Raw genomic sequence first — 12,722 nt, forward strand, 5'->3', positions numbered from 1 at the left:
CACCAAATAAATAGTTGATCCATGGCAATGCACTGGCTAAACGGCAAAACTTGTCTGACTTTGGCCCACCCCCTTCGAAAGGACAAATCAGCAACCAACTCCTGCAATATCCGTAGTTTAACCTTTCCACCTTACACCTCTCTCTTTCAGGGGTTCACTCGATAGTCATGTTTGGATCGGGGCCCAAGTCCCCAAATGCATGCATTTGGGTGTGCACATCTGAGAATGAACCCTGAAATTCTAAAAGAAGGGGCAACATTGTTGCAAGATAATTATTCCCAAAAACGGTCAGCTGGTTGCATAAATGATTTATGAATTACTAAATGTTACATAAATGGTAAATATGAAAATCAAAACCAAATGATACACCCTTTTTGTTAATATTGTATGGCAATACTTCACTTGAATGGTGAGGCATCGAATAATAAAACTTATCTTTTGTCAGGCCTGAATGTTTGAATATATGAGGTGATTTGAGTTCATGCTCTTCAGTAGTGGAAGTAAAGACAATTAGCATTTGAATGTTGTCAAGAAATACTGGAGTGATGTCAGATTGTTAATAAAATTGATTAGTACAATTTTATTATACTGCCTTATCATGTGTGTAATACCAAAACATCTGCAAACAAGCTATCATTATTACATGTATTTTTTTAACAAGCAGCTTTTTCACTGTAGGAAAACAGTTAGCTACATTTTGAAGTGGCTGCATTTTGATTTAAAGTGGGTCACAACGCAGCTAAGTGTAACACAGCCTCTTTCTTTGTTAGCACTTATGTTAAATAATTACCTCTTTTCAATTCAGGCCTGGATTTTCCCCTGAGGCTAATATCCATATCATGCTGCCAATCAATGAACAGGGCAAACGATAACGGTAAGAACATCATTTAAAATACTCCTACTACCAATGGTTAAAACATGTCTACAATTGTATAATTCAATAAAAAATATACATACTTCTACTTTACATATAATGATTTGAAACATTCTGTAGATTTTCTGATGTTTGATCAGACTACGTTATTTCCAATATCCTATGAGATCTCGGTGGCTGGTCTTTAGAGGCTTTGTAAATCATCCCATTGACCAATATAGTTTTGTTCTGGCTATTCAAGCTTGCATGTCTCATTGACATCGATCAGTTATTCTTTCCTTGTGTGTCTCGTGCAGTCCAGAGATTAAATGTTAGTAGAGATCTTCATCCCACCATTGATCACAAGCGATTGCAGATTTCTCTCCCTGTGTGTGTCTCTGGGTCTTGAGTCAGATGCGCTAGATGTAGTAAAAACTCATCCCCACATGATCACATGCATAAAGTTTCTCTCCTGTGTGTGCTGTTCTACTGGTAGCAGTCAAGAGCTAGATGTAGTAAAATTCTTCCCATCTGCATGATCAACAGCTATAAGGTTTCTCTCTCCTGTGTGTGTTCTCTGGTGTGAAGTCAGGACGAGCTAAATGTAGTAAACTCTTCCCACATTGATCACAGCTATAATGGTCTCTCCTGTGTGTGTTCCTCTGGTGTGAAGTCAGTCTAGTGGCTAGATGTAGTAAAACTCTTCCCACATTGATCACAGCTATAAGATTTCTCTCCTGTGTGTGTTCTCTGGTGTAGAGTCAGAGAGCTAGATGTAGTAAAACTCTTCCCACATTGATCACAGCTATAAGGTTTCTCTCCTGTGTGTGTTCTCTGGTGTGAAGTCAGAACACTAGATGTAATGTAACTCTTCCCACATTGATCACAGCTATAAGGTTTCTCTCCTGTGTGTGTTCTCTGGTGTATTTTAAGGTCTGATGAATATTTGAAACCTTTACCACAGTCAGAGCAGCAATGAGATTTCTTCCCTGTTGGTCTCTGCTGGTGTTTGAGGTGTTCTGATGTGGAGAGACTCTTCTCTGCCTCTTCAGCATCATGAGGTTGTTGAGGCCCCCCAGAGGATCCACGACAGTCACGTCTCTCTCCTGTGTGAACAAAAAGTCAGATAGGTGGTTTAAGGCCTACAACAGCAGAAATCCACTGTAAAAGGTGATGCCAACAGCGTAGCCATGATGTTGTACAAACAATGACGTCTGTAATGAATGTTCATTATTTGACACTTGTCTTAAGACAGTCAAGTGAACAACAATTGTCATATGTTGTCTCCAATATAGGCACCTTTCTGTAAGTATATGTTATTGTTAGGTGAAGTTATGGGTCCTACAGTAGGTCTATGTTGTTGTTAGGTGAAGTTATGGGTCCTACAGTAGGTCTATGTTATTGTTAGGTGAAGTTATGGGTCCTACAGTAGGTCTATGTTATTGTTAGGCTGGTAGTGGCTCACATCAACACCATTATACCAGAAACCCTAGACCCACTCCAATATGCATACCGCCCCAACAGATCCACAGATGATGCAATCTCTATTGCACTCCACACTGCACTTTCCCACCTGGACAAAAGGAACACCCATGTGAGAATGCTATTCATCGTCTACAGCTCAGTGTTCAACACCATAGTACCCTCAAAGCTCATCACTAAGCTAAGGACCCTGGGACTAAACACTGAGCACGCCCCCATTCTCATGGAAGGGGTTGTAGTTGAGCAGGTTGAGAGCTTCAAGTTCCTTGGTATCCACATCCTTGGTGTCCACATTATAGGTTTAGTTAACTGGTGAACTGTTGAAATAATGGAAACATAATGACGATTCTAATTCTAGATTTGGAATAGAATGTGCAGCACCTTGAATATATTGTTGTTTGACTACCAATTAATAAACCAGGGAGGAATTACTGGCAGAGTAGGAGCATGGTGGAGACATCCAAGAGAGGGAAATCAGGAAGGGAAATGACAGCAAGTAGTGCAGACGAAAGGGATAACAAGTTGGTGAAGCAACAGATGTGCTGGAATGACAACAATATAGATGGAATGAGAACAATGTAGATGGAATGAGAACAATATAGGTGGAATGAGAACAATATAGGTGGAATGAGAACAATAGAGATGGAATGACAACAATAGAGATGGAATGACAACAATAGAGATGGAATGAACAACATAGAGATGGAATGACAACAAGTAGAGATGGAATGACAACAATAGAGATGGAATGACAACAATAGAGATGGAATGACAACAATAGAGATGGAATGACAACAATATAGATGCTACTTGAGAACACAAAACTCACATCTTTCACAGCAAAGAGCGAGGGAGTCCAGGGATGACTGGAGGAGCAATGGAGGAAGCATTGTGTGATTCTCTTGGCGTGAGTACAGTTGGTGAGACTGAGTGGAGGATGGTGAAGAACAGTGGGAAGTGAAAAGGGCTATAAGTTGGTAATGAACAGCAGTTTAGGGTCGGAGTGGGAATCATCAGCAAGGATGTCTTTGTGGTGACCTGTTAACAGTCTCAAAGATGGTGAAGGATGAATTGGGTAAGTGGAATCGGTTCGAGTGACCAGGAGCGGTATGATTCTGATTGTGTGTCAACAGCGCAAAAAGGAGAAAGCTTTGTGTGGTTTAGGTTAAACATTTCAGGTAACGCACGTTGATTAAACGAATGATAGACGGAAGGTTTACTGTGGTTTGGTGAGTGGTTCTCCCATCATTATGTAAAATCTGGGTAAGTGAGATATACAGAAGCCGCTGCAGTGTTACAATTGTAAAAAAGTTTGGACATGTGGCAAGTGCTTGTCGAGGAAGAAATTGTTGTAGTCAGATGAAGCATGTTTGTAATTGTGATGGAATCACGTTCCCAAGTTTCTGGAGTGCCCTGTACGGAGAAGGATGTCACAGCAGCTAGGATCAGGCCCATCCAGCAGGTGTCCTATGTGAGGGAGTGAAAATAGCTGAAGGAGTGAGTAGAGAGGAAAGGTAGTTCATATCCCACAGTCTGCAGTGAAGCCATGCAGGAGAAGGATCCCAACACACTAATAGTGAACAAGGTGGACTTTGTTGTGTTTATAGAGCAAGTGATAAATTGCATTAATAAATTAGTTAACCTTCGTCCGAACTAGCAGTTTCCGCATTAGCTTGGAGGAGTTTCTACAACAAAGTTGCGTTTGCATTGCCCCTCACTGCAGCAGTGATAAATTGCATTAATAATAAACTAATAAGACATCTAAGAAGCTAGACATCAGCGGCAAATAGATTTCTGGATCTCCAGGACTTCAGACTAAATGTTCAGGGAGTACTGAATGAAGACGTTCCACCCCTCCCAGGTTCCTGAACCTGTGTAGGATCTGAATAGTACCATTTTTGTTTGAAATTCAGGGTAGTGGTAGAATTTGGTTCGTGTTTATTTTACGTAATTAGTATGATTTGTTAATCCCATTTTGAACTTATCGATTTATGTGTTTTCGCTGTAAAACGCTTAGAAAATCTGAAATATTGTCTGAAATCACAAGATCTGTGTCTTTCCATTGCTATGCTTTGTCTATTTTTATGAAATGTTTTATGATGAGTAAAATTGGTCATACACGTTGCTCTCTGTAGTAATTCTAGTCGAGTTGTGATGGTCGGTGCAATTGTAAACTGTGATTTCTACCTGAAATATGCACTTTTTTCTAACAAAACCTATCCTATACCATAAATATGTTATCAGACTGTCATCTGATGAGGTTTTTTCTTGGTTAGTGGCTATTTATATCTTTATTTGGCCGAATTAGTGATAGCTACTGATGCAGGAAAAAAATGGTGTAGTTAAAAAAGTGGTGTATTTTGCTAACGTGGTTAGCTAATAGATTTAGATTTTTTTTTTTGCATTTTCATTATCTTTTACAAAACCCCGTACAGTAGGTGGCAGCAATACACCTGATGAGTCTAGTCTGACAATAAACCTCAGAGAAGAAGACATGGTAGGAACCAAAGTGTTGGTCAGTGTTTCCAGTTGACCCTAATTAGATGTTACATTACATGTTGTTTTCTTACTTCATGTAGCCGGCTAGCTAGCCAACATATTCATACTTCGCTTACTCCTCTCTGATAAGATACCTCTGCACAAACATGCTTACCTAGGCCTACACCAGCACTGGTACCAGGCAGTATTAGCAAGCTACGTTTGCTCTGACTCTTAATACATTTAGCAAGCTAGCTAGCCCGCTAACTAGCGATTAGCAGCTAACATTATTTAAGCAACACCTTGCTAAGACAAGACAATCTTTCGCCTTTAATGTAATGGCATGAACAGTATTGCCAGAATATTATACAATGACTTATCAACAGCTGTAACAATTTGACCCCAACAGGAAATCTACACTGGCAGTTATAGAAAGACCCATGTACAATATAACCATTGATTCTTGAAGAATATAACTTATAAAAGCCTCAAATGTTTCAACCGTATTACCCCACCAGAAACCAAAACATAAGCTCGTATAACGCCACTGTTTGTAAACAAATACTATATGGCTGAGGAGTAGGGTCGATCCAAGCGTTCTGACCTCACAATGACAGTAAAGCACCCAAGCTAACTGGCTAACGTTGGATAGCTTGCTAGACACAAATGAGAGAAAACTTCTCTTACCATTTTACTTGCACTAGCAGAGTTGGTTAGGCTGTTTTCATGTTATCCAGAGCGTTGGTGACTAACTGTGCTGCTGGAAACAATTTAATTTGAGCTTTTTTGCAGATGTTTACTGACACCGGCCATATTCAACGGGTGTTGAGCGTTATTAAATTCATCAGTATTAGTAGAGAACGAGAGCGAATTTACGCACCTGAATTAACAAAGCACACGACCCCTTGGCTAAGAATGACATGAATAATCAAGTCAATAAACATTTGGGAGTTAGAATATAGTTACTATAATGGCAAGTTTGATGTATAAGTAGCCAATTAACGTTAGTTAGCTAGCTCACATACTGGTACATACTGCTGTAAAGATATGCTATGCGTTTTGTAAGGATAGTGTAGCTAACATAACGTGTAACGTAACTTATTTGAAAAGTCATTACTTTATTGCATTGCTCAACATTTGTCATAATTATTTAAAGCAGTTCATTTGTATCCGCTCTCTCGTTGGACTTCTGCTGCACATTTTCCCCCCATTTTCTTCAAATCTGAAAAGGTTGAAGCCACGCCCATTTCCTGAAGAATTGCATTGTGGGTCCTAAAGTTCTGCGTGTTTACATCATATTTTGGCGAATTTAGTACGACATCCGGGAACTTTTGGCATACTAACTACATCCATACTATGACCAATAAGCAGACTATATACTCTATTAACATCACAAATAGAATACTCATACTAACTACATCATACTATGACCAAGTTATATGTTCTGACCATATTCCGTGTTCTTCTACGTCTCAATCCACTCACATAGTGGCAGATATATGTACTGAAATTTACCGAGCTGGGTCACTCATGGATCTGGACAGCAGTATCCTCATAGACCACGTAAATACTCTCACTCGCTCTTCTATGGCTTAGAGTCCGACTAAATACGAATATGCATACTAACTACAATCATACTATGAACCAATAAGCAGACTATATACTCTATTAACATCACAAATAGAATACTCATACTAACTACATCATACTATGACCAATAAGCAGACTATATACTCAATCAACATCACAAATAGTGCAGTTAGTATGAGTATTCTAACACAGCTCAGGACTCTGGGTAGCCATTTTGTTTGTTTAAAAACTAAGTTGGACCTTTAAAAAAGCCACTCAACAATCAATCAACAAATCTGCAGTTCAACCAATAACAAAGCTGTCATTCCACCACTGTTTTGGTAATAAGATGATGGGGCTGGAGAAATGTAACAAGTCTCAAATTCATAGACAGACTTATGGATGCAAGGACTGACCATCCATGATATCAACATTATAGTTTTAACCATGTTGAGGCTATACAGTGTTGATTTACATTGTTTCTAAACATTGGAGTGAAAAAGCTTATTTGGGGTTCTGATGAGGCAAACAGTTGAACTAAGCTCATGAGGCATGTGTTATATTCTTCAAGAATCAATGGCTATAAATATATAATATATATAGATATAAATAATTTAAAGTCAAAATATGGATGTAGCAATTGCATACTTCCGCTTTAACACCAAGCACACCACACATCAGTTCAACTTCCAACCACAGAGTTTGTGCTTCTGTTAAGACAGTACTTACGTTCATCATCAGTCTCCTCTTCTTTCACTGAAACTTCGTCATCCTCTTTCACTCTGAACGCGTCTTCCTCTTCTTTCTCTGTAACGTCTTTCTCTTCTTCGTTCAAGGTAACAGCCTCACCCTCTACTTGTTTTTGTATTGTAACAGCCTCCTCTTCCTCCTCTTTCACGAGAGCTTCTTTCTCCATCCAGCAGACCTTCTCTTCTTCAGCAGGAACGAGGTTAAATTTGAGACTGGAGCTATGAGGCATGTACTGAAGTCGCTAAGCGGTATAATTCAAAGCAGTCTCACTTTATCAGCACAACGTGATCAATGACGGCTGAAGAATAATTTCGTCGAACACCTGATTGGTTTGGTATTGGGCTCGTTCGACATTGCAGCCGACATTGCAGGTGACTGCTGATTGACTAAATTACAAATCACCTTGCATCATAAATAACTACTCATGATTATTTATAAATCAGTCAGCCAGTCACCGTTTACCCACAACGCAGCACGGAGTTGATGCTCTCGAACACGGCCAGTGGTTTAATATATGACATAATGGCTACGCTGCTTCGGCAGTTGGCTGGAAAGAGCCAATTCTTCAGGAAGCTTTGTTTCCCCATCACTACATTTCAGCATGTTTTCTGTGAATTAGACTACGGTAATTTTGTAACCTTTTCTCCGGTAACGTTAGTTGGTCTCGCTGACCATAACCGTGCTGGTTGGCTACGCTGGTTAAGCTAATAGCTAGTTGGCTAAATAGCTAACGTTAGCTGGCTGGCTAAGATGACAGCATATAGCTAATGTTAGCTGGCTGGCTAAGATAACTGCATATAGCTCATGTTAGTTGGCTGGCTAAGATAACTGCATACAGCAAACGTTATCTGGCTGGCTAAGATAACTGCATACAGCTAACGTTAGCTGGCTGGCTAAGATAACAGCATATAGCTAATGTTAGCTGGCTGGCTAAGATAACTGCATATAGTTAATGTTAGTTGGCTGGCTAAGATAACTGCATATAGCTAATGTTAGCTGGCTGGCTAAGATAACAGCATATAGCTAATGTTAGCTGTCTGGCTAAGATAACAGCATATAGCTAATGTTAGCTGGCTGGCTAAGATAACTACATATAGCTAATGTTAGCTGGCTGGCTAAGATAACAGCATATAGCTAACGTTAGCTGGCTGGCTAAGATAACTGTATATAGCTAACATTCTTTGATATTTGGTTAGATGGTGTTATGTATTTCCAAAACGTTGTTTTACTTTAATTACTCAAGTCATGCGTGCAAACGATTGGTTTAATTTGAAGTTCTACATTTAAAATGATTTCTGTTGTAGTTTACATTATAGGGAATAGGCTGGTCCTCCATATTACATCACACCTGACTTCATCATTCTTCTGAATTCTGATTGGTTTCATGTATTAACTTCAGAAATAGAACAGTGAGGTGTAACTTTGCAATGGGACTTAAAACATTATGGGGGAAAAATATTTTATTTGATCTTTTTATAAACTTTACCATAACTTAACCATTTTATTATTGTCACTCACTTTCAATTTTTAGATAATAAAGCATTCGACCTTTCCACTGCGTTAACAACAGAGGATTGGTTGATTTCCAGTTGAAGTATTTAAGATGATTGATGAGAAAAGTATCATCCAACCATCCGGTAACTTGTTTCATGCTCATCAAAGGTGAGGGTGAATTTCAGATGTTCACTGCTTGTATTGATGAAGGAGTGGAATCGATGAAGTTCCTCTGCTGTCCCCTGGAATAGAAGGAACACGTCATCAATGAAGCCTTTTACAGAGCCTGATGAGGTGATAGAAATGATTGTTAGGGCTGACAATCACATTCTTCTCTAACAACCCCAAATACAGATAGGGATAATTAAAGTATATTTTTAAACTACAATGACCATAATGCACTTTATGCCTACTTGTCTTGTCTGTTTATTTTACACCTGCTATGTAAAAGAGACAGAAGAATGCATGGTGGTCAATGCTATCCGGGATCCTTGGGACATCCGTACCCTAAACCCTAACCTTAACCCCTAACTTAACCATTTTAAATGTCAACTTCAATGCGCTAGGGACGTCCCAAAGATGTAACTCTACCTGGAAAATACATGATCTAAGTGATTTATAGTTGGTATTCAGCAGTCATAAACCCTTATTTACTTTAATGAACTACTAAAATAGTGATTTTGTCAGACAGCATAGACAGCAGCTCTACACTTTATTGACTGACTGATCCATTCATCCTTCCATCCCTCCTCAGCCTTCCTCTCCTCTGAAGACCCAGTGAGGGTGGAGCTCAGTCAGAGAGCTGTTGAGGGACTGGTTAGGAAGAACACTTCTACAGCCAGAGAGGTGAGAGGTCACACATGGTTTAGATGGTAAATATTTATGTCCCCTTAGTGGTTCATCACATCAGCTAAAGGGAATATGTTCCATCATCCATGTTTATTTACATTAGTACAAATTGTCCACTGATATTGGTGTAATTTCTCACCCCTTTTGGCTGTATGAAAGTGAATTTCCCCTCAGGCACAAACATTTGTTCTGTGATATTATGAAGGTCATTTGTGTAAAATGTACTTTTCCCCACTCATTCACCCCATCTCTGTATATTGCTGATGCATATTCAGTGACCTGACTGCATCCAGACTGTCAAGGCTCATCCTGGTAGATCTGAACCTAATGCAGCTTGGAGTGATCAGATGACAGAAGTCACATTTAGGTGCCAGGTGTAACGGAGGCCATAGATGCTCCATATCCATTACTTTGAGTGTTGTATATAATATTATTAAATGTGTTTCTGTGTTGCAGGGGCTGTCAATAAATGGAACGGCAAGGCCACAGAACATGACATAAGCAGAGCTGTGGGAGACCACCTCAAGCCCCTGGTAGAGCCGGGGGTGGTGTCTACCACTCCACCAGCAGAGCTGTGGGAGACCACCTCAAGCCCCTGGTAGAGCCGGGGATGGTGTTTACCACTCCACCACGCCTTCAGCAGGCTGGAAAAGTGGGATAGATACTGTTTTTCATACTAAGATGGAGGGTCTGTTGATTGGTCAGTCATTGGGTTCATTTGTTGAAATCAAATCAAGCTTTATTTATACAGCACATTTCAGACATGGATGCAACACAATGGCTTCACAGGAGAAAACAATGAAAATAAACAGAAATACTTAGTACACAAAAATAACAGGATAAAAAAAACAGAAGATTAACTGAAAGACCAATGAGCATTCTAAGGAAATGCCATTGATTAAAACACGAATTGAAAGCAATATCCAACCCAAAATATAAGCCTGTTTTTTAGGAGGGGTTCTCAAAGACACTATGGGGGTGTCGACTGAAAGTTGACTAGTAACAACAACTGGGACATAAAAGACACCACACAAGCAGGACACGAGAACAGGATGGACCTCCAACCACACGCCTGATGACACTGCACCAGCCTACCGTCCTGCTCCAGCCCAGGTCAGAATACCAGTCTCCCAGTTCTGCTCCAGCACAGGTCATGAATACAGTCTCACCAGTTCTGCTCACAGCACGGTCAGAATATACCAGTCTTTTTTTTCCCCCTAAGGTTTCTTTGGCTTTCTTTTTTTTTTTTCCAGCACAGTTGTGCTCCAGCCCAGGTCAGAATACCAGTCTCCCCAGTGCTGCGTCCAAATACAGAATGTGCTCCAGCACAGCGTCAGAATACCAGTCCCCAGTCTGCTCCGCACAGTTCAGAATACCAAGTCTACCAGTCTGCTCCAGCCACGCTGTGCTCCAGCCCGGTCAGAATACCAGTGTCCAGTCTGCTCCAGCACAGGTCAGAATTACCAGTCTCCCAGTCTGACTCCAGCACAGTGTGCTCCAGCCCAGTTCAGTGAATACCAGCCTCTCAGTCTGCTGCCAGCCCAGGTCAGGATACCAGCCTCTCAGTCTGCTCCAGCCCCCAGGTAGCCAACCAAGCCTGTTCTCAGTCTGCTAAACGCAAACACAGTGTGCTCCAGCCCAGGTCAGAATACAGCCGGTTCCCCAGTCTGCTCCAGCCCAGGTCAGAATACCCAGCCTCCCAGTCTGCATCCAGCCCAGGTTCAAACTTACCAGCCTCGCAGGTCTGCTCCAGCACAAGTCCAGAATACCAGACCTCCCATCTTGCATCCACCCAGATAGTCACGCACACTGCAATCCTTATTGATTCAAAATGGGAAGGTTCTTAGAGAGGAGAGCGGGATGTGAAAAGGTAGAGAGGCGGAGAGAGGGGAGTTGGAAAAGGAGAGAGCGGAAGAGAGGGGAGTGAAAGGAGAGAGCGAGAGGGAGTGAAAAGGGAGAGAACGTTTATTTATCAATTTATCCCAAACTGTTTCTGCATATTGGTTATTGATTGGACACGTTTAAACTGCTGTTTTGACATTTGAGCGATCCCATCTAGCACACATGTAATTGAAAAGACGGTTTGAAAATGAAGGACTATGCAATCAAATATTTTTTTTAACATTTTTGATGTATACCATGGCTTACCATTAAGTGAATTTATTGCACAATAGATATTAACAAAGGGGTGACATTTGGTTTTCGAGTCATTCATAGTTTACAATTCATGTAACACTTTAGTAATCATTAATTATTTATGAACCAACTGACATTTTTCGGTACAATTATATTGACATGTTGCCCTGCTTTCTAGAATATCAAGAGTTTATTCTTCAGATGTGCTAACCCAAAGTTACGAGCATGACACTGGGGACTGGGACCCGAATTCCAACAACATTGCCTTATCGAGTGAACCTTGAAAAGGAGAGAAGCTCCCAGAGGTGGAAAGTTACTACGGATATGGCAAGGAGTTCCGAAATATGTGTTAGCAGACTGAGTTGCTGATTGTCTCAAGGGGGCAGTCAACAAGTTATGTTTTGCGTTTAGCCAATGCGTTGCCATGGATCACATTTATTTTGTACTGCACGTTTTTCCGTATTGGAATGCTTTTGTTTGGTGCCCTCGTTCCAAGGGGACAGAGTTCTTAGAAGCGAGTGAGTTTTAGGAGAGAGAGTTCTAGAAGCATATAAAAAGAAATAATACTTTGTGATATTCATAAAAAATTAAATAGTGTTTTATTCGTTGTTTTGCGTAATGTGACAGACACCATAAGGTTTATAATTGGTACGCGAAGATTGTAGTTGATTCTAATGTGAAAATGGAAGTTGGTCTGTTGGTGGTGAGCAAGTCAACAAATTAGGAATTGTTAAGGGTAAGGTGCTTTAAGGTTTGTTTGTCCATGTTATGTTTTGAGGTTGACTTTGGACGAGTAGCTTCGTTTAAGCCTGTATAGCTCGTTAGCACTGTAGGAATGCACTGATTTACAGTGTCACCTCCGTTAGGTCAGTATGTGTAACACTGTGCTGTTGTCCATCTCCGTTAGTGGGAAGGTATTTCAACCTGAGGCTGGTTCCAGGTTCTTATTTAAGAGTGTCTGGGCCCAGTGTCTCCAGTGTCTTGTACGATGTGGAGAGATCAACCACCTTTAGTTGCTCCACCTTTTTGGTTTGTTCCTGGTCTTTAAGTTGAATTGTGGGTTTTTCTTTTGTTTGCCTCTTCTTGGGCAGATTTAGTGGGCTTTCTGGTG

At 40.5% G+C, this 12,722-nt stretch overlaps 1 protein-coding gene and 1 long non-coding RNA gene across 3 annotated transcripts in view; both read right to left on the reverse strand.

The window, feature by feature from the left end:
- The window catches only part of LOC139026584 (uncharacterized), a 65,126-nt gene that overhangs the window by 1,432 nt on the left and 50,972 nt on the right, over positions 1-12,722 (reverse strand). The gene's annotated exons all lie outside the window — the stretch shown is intronic.
- Positions 1,520-7,472, reverse strand: LOC139026583 (zinc finger protein 22-like). The gene is made up of 2 exons (XM_070441928.1): positions 7,112-7,472; positions 1,520-1,959 (listed from the first exon to the last, which is right to left on the reverse strand). The coding sequence occupies exons 1-2, from the start codon at positions 7,359-7,361 to the stop codon at positions 1,532-1,534; spliced, it is 678 nt and encodes a 225-aa protein (XP_070298029.1). The 5' UTR covers positions 7,362-7,472; the 3' UTR covers positions 1,520-1,531.

The sequence above is a fragment of the Salvelinus sp. IW2-2015 genome, unplaced genomic scaffold, assembly GCF_002910315.2.
Source record: "Salvelinus sp. IW2-2015 unplaced genomic scaffold, ASM291031v2 Un_scaffold5198, whole genome shotgun sequence".
NCBI classification, from domain to species: domain Eukaryota; kingdom Metazoa; phylum Chordata; class Actinopteri; order Salmoniformes; family Salmonidae; genus Salvelinus; species Salvelinus sp. IW2-2015.

Bases quoted from the DNA above. Each gene is read 5' to 3' on its own strand.
- LOC139026583 (XM_070441928.1), bottom strand. From the start codon at position 7,361: ATGCCTCATAGCTCCAGTCTCAAATTTAACCTCGTTCCTGCTGAAGAA. The intron at 1,960-7,111 runs GTAAGTACTGTC...TTGTTCACACAG, and splicing joins AGAGGAGACTGATGATGAAC to GAGAGAGACGTGACTGTCGT.